At 39.5% G+C, this 15,871-nt stretch overlaps 1 protein-coding gene across 1 annotated transcript in view; it reads left to right on the top strand.

The window, feature by feature from the left end:
- jmy (junction mediating and regulatory protein, p53 cofactor) overlaps nt 1-13,468 on the top strand; it is a 32,442-nt gene extending 18,974 nt beyond the window's left edge. The window contains exons 3-10 of the mRNA XM_023273061.3: nt 5,571-5,721; nt 6,700-6,869; nt 7,338-7,503; nt 8,617-8,807; nt 8,949-9,035; nt 10,442-10,537; nt 11,305-11,845; nt 12,797-13,468. Of these exons, the coding sequence (XP_023128829.2) occupies nt 5,571-5,721; nt 6,700-6,869; nt 7,338-7,503; nt 8,617-8,807; nt 8,949-9,035; nt 10,442-10,537; nt 11,305-11,845; nt 12,797-13,107 (1,713 nt within the window). The 3' untranslated portion in view covers nt 13,108-13,468. The remainder of the gene's footprint in view (nt 1-5,570; nt 5,722-6,699; nt 6,870-7,337; nt 7,504-8,616; nt 8,808-8,948; nt 9,036-10,441; nt 10,538-11,304; nt 11,846-12,796) is intronic.
- Nucleotides 13,469-15,871: the final 2,403 nt, after the last annotated feature.

Here is a 15,871-nt window from a genome sequence, read left to right as displayed (position 1 = left end):
TTTCTCTCTTCTGTTAGTATACAGAATGTGTGGTAAACAACCTTCCTGGTACAGTGCCTTGCAAAAGTATTCACCCCCTTGGCATTTTCCATGTTTTGTTGCCTCACAACCTGGGATTAAAATGGATTGTTTGAAGGTTTGCATCATTTAATTTAGAGAACATGCCTACAAATTTGAAGATGTGATTATTTTTTATTGTGGAGCAAACAAAAAATAGGACAAAATAACAGAAAACATCAATGTACATAACTGTTCACCCCCCTAAAGTCAGTACTTTGTAGAGCCACCTTTTGCAGCAATCACAGCTGCAAGTCGTTTTTGATAAGTCTCTATGAGCTTGCCACATCTTGCCACTGGAATTTTTGCCCATTCCTCAAGGGAAAACTGCTCCGGCTCCTTCAAGTTTGATGGTTTGCGCTTGTGAACAGCAATCTTTAAATCTGACCACGGATTGAGGTCTGGGCTTTGACTAGGCCATTCCAACACATTTAGATGTTTCTCCTTAAACCACTCAAGTGTTGCTTTAGCAGTATGCTTAGGGTCATTGTCCTGCTGGAAGGTGAACCTCTGTCCTAGTCTCAAATCTCTTATAGACTGGTAGAGGTTTTGCTCAAGAATATCTCTGTATTTAGCACCATCCATCTTTCCCTCGACTCAGACCAGTTTCCCAGTCCCTCCTGCTGAAAAACATCTCCACAGCATGATGCTGCCACCACCATGTTTCACTGTGGAGATTGTGTTGTTGGGGTGATGAGATGTGTTGGATGTGCACCAGACAGCATTTTCCTTGATGGCCAAAAAGTTCAATTTTAGTCTCATCTGACCAGAGCACCTTCCTCCATACATTTTGGGAGTCTCCCATGTGCCTTTTTGCAAACTCAAAACGTGCTTTCTTATTTTTAGCTGAAAGTAATGGCTTTCTTCTGGCCACTCTTCCATGAAGCCCAGCTCTATGGAGTGTACAGGTTATTGTGGTCCTGTGGACAGATACTCCAGCCTCTGCTGTGGAACACTGCAGCTCCTTTAGGGTTACCTTTGGTCTCTGTGCTGCCTCTCTGGTTCATGCTCTCCTTGCTCGGTCCATTAGTTTTGGTGGGTGGCCCTCTCTTGGCAGGTTTGTTGTGATGCCATGATCTTTCCATTTGATTATAATGGATTTCACATGGTGCTCCTGGGGATCATCAACGATTTGGATATTTTATAACCCAACACTGACTTGTACTTCTCAACAACTTTGTCCCTGACTTGTTTGGAGAGTTCCTTGGTCTTCATGGTGGTGTCTGGTTAGTGGTGCCTCTGACTTAGGTGTTGCAACCTCTGGGGCCTTTCAGAAAAGTTGTGTATATACTGACAGACCATATGACACGCAGGTGGACTTCATTTCACTAATTATGTGACTTCTGAAGGTAATTGGTTGCACCAGAGCTTTTTAGGGACTTCGTAACAACGGGGATGAATACATATGCACATGTCAATTTTCACTTTTTATTTTTAAAAATTGTTTTTGTATATATAAATTTCTCATTTCACTTCAAAACGGACTATTTTGTGCAGATTCATCAAATAAAACGCAGATTTGTAAAAAACGATTTAAATTAGAGATTGTAATGTGACAAAATAGGTAAAAAGCCAACGGGGGGTGAATATTTTTGCTAGACACCGTAGCTGATTCGGTAAAATTGTGTAGTTTGTTTGCAGGTATTTATAGACATCTGAACATTAACATTACTGGTCTGGACTCAAAGCTACCATGCAACTAAAATATGACAGAATTGTGGTGTAATTGCCTCCAAATCAACTTAAAGCTGTACACCATATCATTATAAGGCATGATGAATAAATAGTGTTTGCATTGTTGTGTGAAACAGGGATTAGGCTTCTAGTATTCAGTGATACTAGTAGGTGATAGCAGAGAACAGAAGTGCTCTTCCCGTGACAGAATAATGACTGAAGTGATGCAGGTAGAGATATCATATTGTTTTATCTCAATTATCCTGTCTGGTGTCTGAAAGTTTTAGTTTAACTCAACCAGTCAAATATACTGTACATCGTTCATAGAAAAATAAATGAATGAATGTTCGCAGAGTAGCTTTACAGATTTTTCTTAAATCTGTTAATTTTTGCACCTTGGATCTATCTTTCTTGCTTTCATTTTAAAATGTAATTACACCGATCATTTACAATAAACAAAAACAGAAAACTAATAAATGAAAGTTTTCCTCTTAACTGAAATTTGCTGAAGCTACATATTAGTGACTACAGTTTTTCCACAAAAATAACTTGTGTAACAATAGAGACTTCAGACAAAATTTGGCACTATCCCTATACATTTTTATTTATCATTGTTATATTTACACATTAAGATATCATAAAACTGATTGTTAAACATACAGTGCATTGCACAGTTTCAGTTCTTCACTACAAGCAAAAAACTGTTCTAATTTAAACAGATTAGAATTGAAATAGTTTCTAGTAACACACCTGAATCCCTGACTGAACAGTTGGGGGTCAGGTTGGGTTGTGGGTAATGTAGGCACCAGTTTTGACAAACAAGAGGAACATGTGGAGTATATAGAGACGATGTATCTGCTTCTGCTGCTACTTAAGTCAATGTCTTACATTTTAACTCCTCGAATTCCAAGCAGTTTCCATATGTTTTTGTTCCTCTCACATTTTTACTGAGGGCTGACTTTTTACTGCAATATGAAATCCTGCACCTCTACAGAGAAATCACAACCATGACTAGAAATAGAGAGAACTCAAAAATGTCTTTTGTGCAGTTTAACAAAGTTAGAATGACATACATCACAAAAAGAAACAAAAGGCAAATTGAATTTCATCAGACATTTTCCAAAATTCTGCACTTTATTCTTGGAAAATTTTTCAATGACATTTGTAGAATTAAGTGCTTTGATGGGATTTTTAAGCTTAGATATGGTTAAGTTTGCTGATCGAATGGCATGTCACAGATAAGTAGGACAAGGAACTTTGGAATGTCCAAAATCCAACAATTCTCTCTGTTTTTATAGTTTCTGCCTGATAGATGTAATTTTGGTGATTTTGTAAAGGTAGCATGTCTTTTAAAACCACCAGCAAGTTTTGGGGTACTGATGTTTAATAAACAGGGTTGTTGGCAAGTAATTTTATTGACAGTTGTGTGATAGCTCTCTAAAAGTACGGATTTGTATTAGTTTTATATGCATTTCCAATACTTCTACATGTATGTAATCTGTAGAAGTATTCATGAACAATATATGATTGAAGAAATCTCCTGTCATATAATGTTTGAACAAGCTTTAGGCTATTTTACTTGAAAAGCACAAGATGTATTTTGCCTTCTGTGTGGGTGCCTTCTGCTTTGCATAAAACCAGTCTAACAGACTGACGGTCACGAGCCAACTTGATGCAGACGTTTGGCTGTAGTTTGATTTGTTGCAGAGGTCAGTGGGGACAACACGCTCCTTAACAACATGCAAAGAGGTTAAACAGTAGACGCTTTTAAATGTCAGTGTCACCCGGTCTGACTGATCTGCTGAAGGGCACATTTCACTGTCATTTGTTGCACTGTGGGTGTTAAATTTGAGACCCTGCTGTTGTGTGTTCACATGTAAGTGTTGCTCTTTTAGATCAGAAACCTTATGCTTTCTGTTAAAGGATGCCTTAACAATGAGAACATGGTTGAACTGAACTCAAGTTAAGTTTTTACTTAAACATTTTCTTTTGGACTGTCTCACTCCTGAATTAATTATTTTTTTTCCTGCTAGACTTTTTCTTTGTGGTCTCTGATGTAATCTCTCCTCCCCCTGTCGCTCCTGGTTTCACCCCAAAACCACTCCCTGTTCTTGTGCCTCACGTGCAGACACACACACTCACAAAACACTGAGCACTGCTGGTGAACATAAATCAGGGCCTTTGAGGTTTGTTGGTGATTGCTATGCTCTTGTTTATTTTTGAGCACCAGCACACATCTGTTGTGCATTGAGTTATTAATATAATACTGTATGCACATGAGACCACACGAGGAGTTTAGCTTATAGTCTGTGTACATTTTGTTCCTTGTTCTCTCCTCCTGGAAGGGGTTGAATTTCTCAGTCAACACTGAGGACAGGGCTCCACGTGGCACAGCTTTTCCCCCCCGTTTCTCACTCTTTTTCACATGGCTCGACACGAGCTGGTCAAGAATTACCTCAGGGCTTTGCCACATAATATAAACTTCCTCTCTTCCAAGTGTAGTCAGATCTTTCAATGCATCCTTTTATTTATTGTTCCACCAGCCTAGTAGGACACTGGGTTAGTGTGACACAAATATGCACAGACATGTCTTGGTCACTTTTTTCTCACTATTGCCACCATCTGCTGTAATTAGCTGGTATTGCAGACCACTATATAAAAGGTCTTAACTGGGGGGGTTTCAAAGTGTGAGGCAGAGGTGAAGTGGGGGTTTGGAGGGACCCAAGTGAGGCAAAGATACTGCATGAAGTGGAAGGTACAGGTGTGGCAAGCTGTTGTAACTTTTAATAGCTAGACTGGATGTGTATTGCAGATATCTGTAATTCATTTCTTCCTAAAATAACATTTCAGATGTCCTCAACTCACAATCTGCAGCTGAATTATGACAAATTCTAATGCCAGTTTCATATATCAGCAATTAAATTCTGACTCGTCATAATTCAAGTTCAAGAGGTCTTCAGTTCCTCTCAATTCAGTATTTCAACAACCAACCCAACCTTATCCACATACACATGTTGTTTCACCATCATGTCAGAGCAGGCTTAGGTCAATGTCCTGGTTAACTTTGACCACAAGTCCCTAAAGACTGAAGCTCTTATTTTCCACAAACTCCTTGCTGATGAGTTCTTCCTTTTTTCTATCTATCTTATCCACCACAGCAGCTGCCATCACTTCTACTAACACTGTTCAAATGCTGTGCTAGACCAATATCTAATTATCTAGCCTTGTGCAAGTTGCTTGGTGCACAACAATTCAGACAAGACATAATGTTCTTTGAGATATCTACAACTATCATTTTGACCAGTGAAAATTACATTACAGATACCTATTTGTTGTCATGACTGGTCACAATGATATTATAAAATATATATTCATAAAATATACTATTAAAAAAATTAGTCGCAGTTAAATTACGTCTAGTGGAAATTACATTGTCGATGTCTGCAATTTTAATTCCAGATGGTCGAATTAAGTTGTTAAATGTTAAAACTGTTTGCCATAGATAGGTGCATACTAGGAATTAGCTCAAAGAGGCAATTGAGGCATTTCAGTTCAATTGGCGCCTGATTACCATCGCTGGCAATGAAAATCTTTCTCCTTTCCTAAGTCATAGCTAAGTTAGGTTTGAACACAGGGAGTGTACAAGCAGTTTTCAGATTCAGTGTGATGTCACTTTTGTATATATAATGTAGGAGAGATGACAAAGACGGATTTTGTTGAAAAGGGACTCTCTGTGTCACACTTTGAAAACCCCTTTTACTGTCTGAACTTTGTTCCCTGTACAGATGTAAAGACAGCATTTTTACCCTGCATTAATGACCTGCTTTGACTCCTGTCAGATATCTCTGGAGACGGAGCGCCTGGGGCCTCGTCGTGTGGAGAGCCTGAGGAAAGAGGATGAGGAGTGGCAGAAGAAAGCTCATGCCGCTGTGCTCTCCATTCAAGACCTGACTGTCAAGTTCTTTGAAACCACGACTCGGGCTCAGAAAGGTAACACAAACGGAAGGTGTTTCCTCTCTTGAATGTAGGGCATTGTTTTTAATGTGACCTCTGAACCTTTGTGTTAAATGTTTACTTTATAACAAAGTGCCACAGAAATCATTTAAAACAAACATTCGCTCTCTGGTATCCGAATCTCCAACCTCTGACATACCAAAGTGATTTTTTTTAACAACACTCCCTCACTCCTGAAGTATTTTAATCCTCAAACAACCTAAGCTATGAACTGGAAGGAAACATGTCAGCTGATTTTGCAGAGAACATGCTCAGCTGTGAGTTGAAGTGCAAATATAAAACACGTTTTTTAAATTGTGTCTCAGAGGACTGCAATTTTTCTATGCTATGCAATCTGTTAATTACTTTCTTTTTTGTTAGATTTTTATTTTCATTATTTCTATCTCAATAGAATTTTCAGCAAAAACAAAACTAAAAAAAAGAAGCTCCTCCAACAGCTTAGATGGCTCTATGTCTACAATTTAGCTTTTAGGTATCGGTGCATATAAAAACTGGCATTGATAACTGACCTTAATTCTAAACTTCTCATATAAAGTTCTTCTTTATTTTCTTGATTATTAGGTTCCATTATAGATGTCAGTTGAAACAGGTGTCCTCAAATGTCTTTTTCTTTTTTTTTGTCAGTCCAAAACTCCAAAATATTCACTTTCCAATGCTTTGCAACAGAGAAAAAAAAGAAAGTCTTCTCATGAAAGCTGCTGACACCAGAGATTTCTAGCATTTTTTCCTTCATGTTCCTCTCCTTAATAATGATACAGAAAGTTTCACCCAGCAAATTGACACAATTGATTCTTAAAAAAGACATATTATGGATATGTTAACAAGGTAAAAACGTTTTACCTTGTTAATGTGTACATATGATGTTGTTTTATTTTTACTGGAGAAAGCCTTTAAAACCTAATCATGACAGCTCTTGTAGATTTCAGACAGTCATATGTACTGTATGTCTTGTAGCTCTATATGAGCGGATGCGTGCTGACCAGAGGAAGTTTGGAAAGTCTGCATGGACAGCAGCGGTTGAACGTATGGAGCGGCTGCAGTACGCCGTTTCCAAAGAAACTCTGCAGCTGATGAGAGCCAAGGAAATCTGCCTGGAACAGAAGAAACATGGCTTGAAGGAGGAGGTAACACAACTCGCTGATGCAACTCACAACAAACTTAATCACTGATGTGCACCAACATCTGTCCATCTGTGAATCTCAGCTTTATCTGGGTGTGTTCTTAAAAAGCTTGTGATGCTCAGTGAGTGTGTCAGAATCCACAATAACATGACTTTAGTTAAGAGAAGGGAAAATGCAAGATAATGGCAGTGTTGGAAAATGACCTCATTGCTCTGGCATCCTGTCATGGAGGGAATAACATCCTGGTCTGCGAGAGTGGAAATGACTCATTGGGAATGACTGTCAGGTCAAATGTTTGCTGTACATGTGAAACTACACTAAAACTGCTCCGTCTTTGTTGTCACTTAGCACGTAGAGAGAAGATCAGCACAGCCTTAGGTTCAATTCCCACTGTCAGGTTGTTCTTTGGAAAATCAATCTGTGCCCTTTGGCCTGTGCAAATCTAATGTTATTGTGGTGGTATGGTTGTAGATGCAGAGTCTGCAGGGTGGTGAGGATGCCATGCTGCGCCTGGACCAGTTGGAGGCGCTGTACTACGAGTTACAGCTACAGCTGTATGACATCCAGGCTGAGGTGCTGCGCTGTGAAGAGCTGTTGCTGACTGCACAGCTGCAGAGTTTGCGCAGACAGATGACAGGTGACACTCTGCTTTCATGTTTTAGTACAGTTTGAACTTCTGTAGCATCAATCTGACAGACTCTTGTTTTATTAGTATCTGTCTGCACCAAAAATGTTGCGTATCAGTGATACATGAGAAGAACAGAAAAATGCCTAGAATATTTGAGGCATTACCCTCTGAACTTCAACCCGTTTCTGGGAATTTTCTGTTCCTGTCACGTTCTCACTCACTTTTCACTGCAGTATAATGTTCTGCGCCTGTTTCAAAAGATGTTTTGTGCAGTATGACATAGTTATGTCATAAATCATAAAAAAGAAAAAAAGTTGACTTTCTGTAGTTACTTATTTCACAAAAAAAATCAAAAACCTGGATTCACATGTTAAACATTTTTCCAAGCGCCCACATGTAAGAAGGGTAAGAACTATGCTGCTATAACATGATATAGATATTTGATTTTATATACTTGTGTCTTCTATGCTCTGTGCAAATGCAGCCTGCAGGTCGAATTATGATTCTTAGAATTTTTGACAGTTGGTTACAGCTTGTGGTCAGTAATGGCTTTCACTTGTGAGAAGCAGAGAATTTGTAGTTTGTTTGTTTTTACAGATTCTGGTTAGAACAAACACTGATTTTTGTGAAAAATCAGCATCTTAAAATGTTTTTTTTATTATTTTTAAAAGATACCATTTCCTTTCAAACCCACCAGTAATTTTGGGATTCAGAGGGTTAAAGGACCCTGAGCAAAAATCATTGTCGCACGTTAAGGTTAAAGATTAATTTGACTGGTATATGACAATCAGGTTCTGTATCTGCTTCAAAAGGCTATGATTGATTGAGCTCTACCAAACTGCAGACATCAGTTTTTAGAAGGTATTGTCAGACCCTACAAGTTGTTCTCAAATCACTGCCTTCAGTGATTTATTGTTTTGGAAAAGGACCAGTAGTGTTCTGCCGGTATTATTGATTCTGATTTTCACCGATGTGTGATGTTCGTGTAAAGAGTAACTTTAACTTATTTGTGTATGTAAATGTATTTTCTTTTGGTCAGAGTCAGAGGTGATTAATACCCGCTGTATAAATGAGGCCTTTTTACAAGCAGTATTTAGTGAATCTATTCTGATGTTCCAACAGAGCGGCAGGATGAGGTGGTATACTATGATGCTTTTGAGAGCCCTGATGCTATGAAGGGTGAAGAAGACCCAGTGTCCCCACCGTCACCCCTCAGAGATGAAGAACTCAGCGGCCTACAGCAGAGGACCCGGCAGCTCGAGGCCCGCAGGGGCCGCATCACCGCCAAGAAAGCCTACCTCAAAAGCAAGAAGGTAAGGACAGAAGACTAATGACGGCATCTGTGACTTTCAGTTGTTGTAGTTTCAAGATCCATCTGGAAGGTGCAGCTGTCTTCTCTCACAGCTGCAGATCAGTTTACTGCATCATTTATATGCTCTGTTTTTCTTCAACAGGAAATTTGCATCGTCAATCACAACCAGAAGATACAGCAGCGCCAAGGTAGTCATGGTGACAGCAGTTCTCCTTCCTCACTGCAACAGGTGAGACTTATCAGCCTGTGGCTGTATAAGATGAGATGTACACAGTGCGTTTACAAATGAGCTGTTAAATAAAGTTGTTTATTTTCCCACTTTTAGTCAGTTGATTGTGCTGTAAATAAACATTTATAGTGAACAAACACATCACTTACACTCTTAACAGCAAAGTTAACAACAGAGCAGCTTCTCTTTCAGCTTGGATCACCGTCTTTAAACAACAGTAGGTCTTTTCAAAGGGTTTAAAGAGGGTCTTGTGCTCTGACCTTGTAATTTTTTTTTTGTTGTTGTCAGGTTTAAGCTTTGTTCGGTGGGGTCAGTTGGGCTAGTGGGTTTGAAGGTTCAATCCCTGTCCAAGAGTCAAGCCGTGAGTCCTAGGGTGTGTAGATTTAAACCAAAGTGGGCTGGTTGATATTATGGATAACCTTATCAACATACAAGAGGAAAAATTTGAACAAGAAGATCTTTAAAGGGTTAGTTTAGAATTTTTGAAGTGGGGTTGTATTCGTTTTTTTTTTTTGGCATCGTCAGTGTCTTACCTGGAGTAGATGGAAAGCTGAGTACTGAGCTGCTTCTCCAAATATATTTTGGCCTCCTGGTTTGTGTTGACTAAGGGTGGTGGTGCTTAGTTGGCTTTTTAATGAGGAGATGATTGTTTTGATGGGATGTCAAGAAGAAATGTCTGTAGGCTAACATGTAATACAGCTTCACAATAAGTCATTCTGATATCTCTTCTGAATCTATTCAAATGACAGTGTTTTTTGTTGCTGTCTAGTGTTTTTCACACCTTCAGGGCAACTCATTTGGTCCAGACTATAGATGCCTTTCAGTTGTGGTGTCTTTAAAGTTTGCAATTTTTTCTTAAGGAGCAAATCAGGATATTTAAGCATGAAGTCACATAAACTGGAGGGAAACTAAATGGGTTTTATTTATCTGTGGGTGAGCTCACAAAGTAAAAAACTTTTTAAGCAATGTGCAATTGTAGTTGAGACAGCAGCTGGACCTCTTCTATTATAAATAGTGCTGAACATTATAATGGGAGGAAAAGTTTGTGTAAATAAAAATCACCCTTAACCCACTTAGCCTCACTTAACCCTCACTACATTTTGTTGTATATGGAACGGCATCAGCCCTGATTAATCACTGTGAGAAGATGGAGTTACAAGTCCATTATCACAGCAAAATCATCATTTAGTTTGTAAAACAAGTGTGTTTACATTAAAACAGTAGTTTATCTTTTCTTTTGTCTGTAGTGGCACATACTCGTTAAATCACTGTATACAGCACACTGTTTTCATCAATGAAATGCTGTCCAACTTTTAAAATTTGTAGTAAAAATGAGAGCGAACAGTAATCCTGCACGACCTAAAATCAACATCTTTATCACTTGAGCTTTGATGTTTCTTATAAAGGGAGGAGAAGCTGATGAAGATGACGAAGCCAAGCGAAATGCCAGAGTGAGCCAGGAGAGGCAGAGGACCCTAGACAGGCTTCGCAGCCTCAAACAGGTAAGAACTCACTTCAGACATTCACTGTTTATCTCCACCAGCCTATTCTGAAGACGCAACGATGTTCAAACAGCTTCAGCTCAACTTTACTTTTGTTTTCTGGTTGATTTTGATTGGATTTTTCATCTTTTTAAGGTTTTTTGACTTTGGATATCACACCTCTCACATTATCCCCTCACCAAAATTTACACCATTTATCAGAGAATCTTGATCTTGATGGTCCTTGAACACATCATGTATAGCAAGCAGTTCATTGAGAAGTTTTATGAAATGTAAGCCTAAAATTGTGATATGCCATCAAAATCACTCTATCCTACGTGTCATTTAAAAATTGGCAAAATATTAAGCAGATAGGGAACAAGTATGAAAACAAGATAAAAATGGGAGTAGTAAAATATCAAATAACGTGTAGAGCTTTCTCAGTTTTAGAAAAATAAGTAATTAAAGAAATTCAACTACTTTTTTAAAAATGATTTTTGACATTTTAAATTGTCATACTGCACAAAAGACAATTCTCTTTCCTTCTAGCTGTGGTTGTTCTGTTTTCATAGAGGTGCACAACTTTATATTGCAGTGGAAAATTAGCCCACAGTGAAGAAAAATGTGAAAGGAACAGAAGACATGCCCAGAAACTACTTGGGATTCAGAGAGTGTACCTGTTTATAGTTTATCTTTCATACTTCTGATATTTAAATATGTTCTTATGTATGATGTTTTAGTATTAATCTGAAGCTACCATTGCCACGGACTCTCATGTTTCTTCACAGCGTTACCCAGGACAGGTGACTCTGAAGTCCAGCCGGCTACGTCTGAGTCAAACTCACAGTCGGAGGCGAGTGGGGCAGCAGCAGCCCAGCACCCAGGCGGCCAGCGTTCAGACCGACTGCATCTCAGATCTCCCAAAACTCTCTGCTCCTCCTCCACCTGACGCCTGCAACTACGACAGCGTGTCTTTACCTGCAGTCGATCTCCAAAGCCTCGACTCCTCACCTCCCTTCCTCTCGCTGCCTCCCCTCTCTGCTTCCCCATCTATTCTTTCACTCGGCCCGCCTCCACCTCCTCCCCCGCCTCCTCCTCCTCCCCCGCCCCCTCCCCCACCTCCCCCCTCAGAGGACCAGCAGCAGGTCGAGGAAAGGAGGCAGAATAGTCCCACAGGCAGCCCAGTGAGGAACCTTCAGTGTGAGTCTGAATCGGCCTCACTGCCGCTGGCTCCGTTCTCCCCTCGTTTCTTCGACAGCAGCCAGCTGGAGACGGCGAGGAAGAAGCTGAGGAAGACGGCATCTCTGGACTCATCGCAGTGGAGGAGAGGTGAGGAGCAAAGTCTTTGGTTTGAAGTTAGTCCTTCTGATTTCAGCAATGGTTAGTTAACCCTCTAAACCCTAAAACCCAACGGTGGATTTAAGAGGCATGTTGTTTTCAACAATGGTCAAAATGACAGCCAGAAACTGCTGAAACAGGAAGAAGCATTTAATTATCCATTTTCTGACAGTCCTTGAACTACTCATGTGCAACATCCAAAGATGTCCAGTTCTGTTGGGAAGCTTGACCCAAAATTAAGTATAAATATATTGAATCCAAATCACTTTATTTTACATTTTACAATTTGCTCTAACCAGATTCTGTAAAAAACTGAAAATTTGCTCTCCTCAGGGCAACTGTGAAGCTGATTGAGCTGTGAGCAACGATCACATGACACAAATTCAGAGTCGGGGTCAAAATAAAAATTGCAATGTCTATAGCATGTAGAGTCACCATTTTTTCTAGTACTGGTAGATTTCAGGTTCTCTCTACTTCTAGCCATGGTTGTGCTGTTTACATAGAGACACATAGACTTTATTTTGCAGTAAAAAATGAGCCTAGTAAGTAGAAATGTCCAGAAATACAGCCTGCAGTTAGTTGTTTTTTTTGTTTGTTTGTTGTTGCTTTTTTTTTTTTTTTTTTTTTACAGAATCTGGTGTAAGCATTTTGTTTGTGGGCTAAATTTGGATTTTTTTTTGTGAAAGCTTTAGGTTTTTAAGCTTGTATTTGGTCAAGTTTAAGTTTTCCAGTCGATTAGCACATCACAAGGAGTTCCAGGACGGTCATAAAGTTGAAAATCTGCCGATTCTTTCACTCTTTCTGCCTCTGATAAATGGGGGTGATTTAGGCGTTTTTGGTTTTGTTTGCATAGATAACATGTCTTTCAAACCTTAAGGCAGATTCAGAGGGTCCTAAAAGCATGTGGGCGTATGAGGCTAACTCGTCTCGGTGTGTTTGCAGCGAGCTCCCCCATGGATGAGGTGCTGGCCTCTCTCAAACGGGGCAGTTTCCACCTGAGGAAGGCCGAGCTGCGGGTGCTGGGCCCCGACCCGGACGACGACAGCAACAACATCCTGGCTCAGATCAGGCAGGGCGTCCGGCTGAGGAAGGTACGGACCCGACCGGAGCAGCAGCGCCACCCCAAGAGCTTCCCCCACTCAGCTGATGCTCTGACCCGCAGCATCCACGAGGCTCTGAGGAGAATCAAGGAGGCCTCGCCAGAGTCGGAGTCTGAGGATGAAGGCCTCCCCTGCACTGACTGGGAAAACTAATTTGATTGGAAGAATATTTTTGACCTTTTACGGATACATGGAGCCAAAACGAAGAGAAAATGATGGCCCAAGATGAGCAGACAAACTGGGGTTAAATCACCTGGAGGCACTTTGGTGCAATTTGAACAAAAGCCCTTGATTTTTAATTTTTTTTTTTTTTTTACATAGATTAGAAGACTTTTTTTCATACTTGTGTTTGTAAAGATGGACCACTAATCTTTTTTAATGTCATTGCTGTGGCGCTCTGGGTGAGGATACAACCTCTAACCTCTCATTATGTCTGAGTCGTACTGTAGCTCGCTGTGATGGGTTTGTTTTAGGAAGTGAGCATCGTGTTCCTCTGGCTTACAGTGACAGCAAACATACAACTTCAGCTCCTCACTGAATACGTTTGCTGCACACTTACATTTTACTACACAAGAACTATTTGTACTGTAACATCCTCATCCTGAACACAAATGCAGGATCTAAAAATGTAAGGAAACGTTCGACATTTTGGGAAACCCGCTGCTGTCTGTAGCTTCATATTTAGTATACATGAGAGTAATATTCATATTTACAAGCGTATTTCCCAAAATTGTCAAACTGAGGTGTGTGGATCCTCATGTTTGTTAAAGAATGTCAAAATGGATGATGATTTGTTCCAGATTGGATCTCCAACATGTAGTTTAGCTAGAGGCTGTTAATGTACTTTAAAACTCTGGAGCAGTCTCTTTGAAGCGGGGCGAGTTCAAAGTAAAACGCAGGGGTGTTTACAGGTAGCTGCCAAATATAATGGATTCATCCTGTAAGGCTATTGATGTATAGCTTTTCTCCTCATGAAAATAAGCAACACTGGTGATTGTTCGACCTGTTACAGATGGTCAGATGAGACTACAGTCATAGGTTGCAAAATTTTGCAAGAAAATCACACCCCTCCTGCTTAAAGTCATGAGCTGGTCACATCTAAACAAAGACTTAGAACTCATGCAGGGTTTTTTCTGCATAGAGAGAGTTTTTGTTGCATCCCAAAGAGTCTGTTTTATTAGTCAGTGTCAAAGGAAAATCACCAGTGGTAAAAATGATAAATGAAGTTACCAGTTTTGTCAATGGAGGTTTAATTTACTCAAATATGACAATTTTGTTCATCTAATGCTCAGAAATATCAGGAAAAACAGACACATTGCCTTTAGTGTTGCCTGACATCCGTTTAGATTCAGGTTGACTCGCATACTCTGATTGTACCATTATCTCTGGTGTCTGTCGTGAAGATACATCTATAAAGTCGCTTAGAAATCACAGAGAGAAGGAATGCAGCCATAGTCGTCTGCACATTCATAAATAATGTGTTTACCTGCAGCTCACAGAGAATCAGACGCCCAGCTGGGCTCTAAACACAAAGAAAACTTGTACATTTGAGACACAAAGTGTGTGAGAAGCAGCCACAGATCTGATATTTCCATCATCGTTTAGGAACCAACACTGGAAATATTAGCACATTAACAGCTGTAGTTTCTCTTTATCTGTTGACTTGTGTGTACTCTTGTGATACTGTTAATGCCAGCTCAGTATTTTCGCAAAATATATACATCAAACATTTATATTTCAGCTTCATCTGAGACATAAATGATTACTTGAATCTAGCTTTGTTCTAGCTGATGGAGAATGGATTTACTGTAATATTTAAATGTCTGCACAGGATCCCCCCTGATTAGTTAGTTAGGTTTCATTGCTTTGACTTAAAGGAAAAGCAGATGTAAATCACTTTAATGTGGCTCCACTCTTCAGATATTAGGATTACAGCACAGAGGATTTACCCGCATCCATTTTTTATCAGTTTTTAAAACAGAATTAAGCTTTGCCAATAGGAAGAATTGCTGCATTTTTCTGTTTTATGTAATTCTAAACAGAATATCTTGAGGTTTTAGGGTGTTTGGTTGGACAAACTGAAGATTTGAAGTTACTTCAGGCTTTAGGATGGTGTGATGGGTATTTTTCGTAATTTCTTACACATAAATGATTAAAAAAGTAAACAACCAGCAGACAGATCATTAGATAATAATTTAAAAAGCTTTCCCTCAGTGGAGCCTGTTGGCAGGGATTTGTTGTGGCTTCATTGCCCTCTGCTGGTAACAGCCCTGACAACATTTGGATCATATGTGATGTTTATATTTATTTTGCAGTTTGTTGTTTTGACTGTCACTCTCTTTCCACTGCCTTGTTTTTTCACACATTTGTTTTTCCAAGCTTACTTACTTTTACTGGAGTTGTTGTTTGACTTTGTTGTGTGTGTGATTTTTTATTTTTTTTTTAATATATCAAACCCGTTTTTCACTGAAACCCACATTTACCTGGATTTAATACGTTGTGCACCAAGCACCAGAACTCATTTTAAAAACGCGATTTTTCTCTTCTTTGTGGAGAGTTTGAAGAGAAGATTGACACCACTTGTGTTTGTGCTTTAAATATAAAGCTACGGCAGGGGAAACGGCTAGCCTGGCTCCGTCCAGATTCACCTCTAGTCTCACTGCAGGACAGTTTTTCATCATTTCACACATCTTATATTACATCACATCTTAATACTTACCTAAATACCTTTGACGTGCATGTCAACCACGACTCCCATGGTGCATTTCAGCTCCAAACATCCAGATGTCCTCAGTTTATGTCAAACTATAAGTTTAGTTTCAACTACTTAATTTTACCAAATGTTAACAAACACAGGCAGATGAACGTATACGAACCTGATAACAGAAAAGAAGCTCCAGTACTTGAGATATTTTTT

The sequence above is a fragment of the Amphiprion ocellaris genome, chromosome 17 (genome assembly GCF_022539595.1).
Source record: "Amphiprion ocellaris isolate individual 3 ecotype Okinawa chromosome 17, ASM2253959v1, whole genome shotgun sequence".
Lineage (NCBI taxonomy): Eukaryota > Metazoa > Chordata > Actinopteri > Pomacentridae > Amphiprion > Amphiprion ocellaris.
The sequence above is the reverse complement of the archived record's forward strand: the minus strand, read 5'-3'. Positions and strand labels throughout refer to the sequence as shown.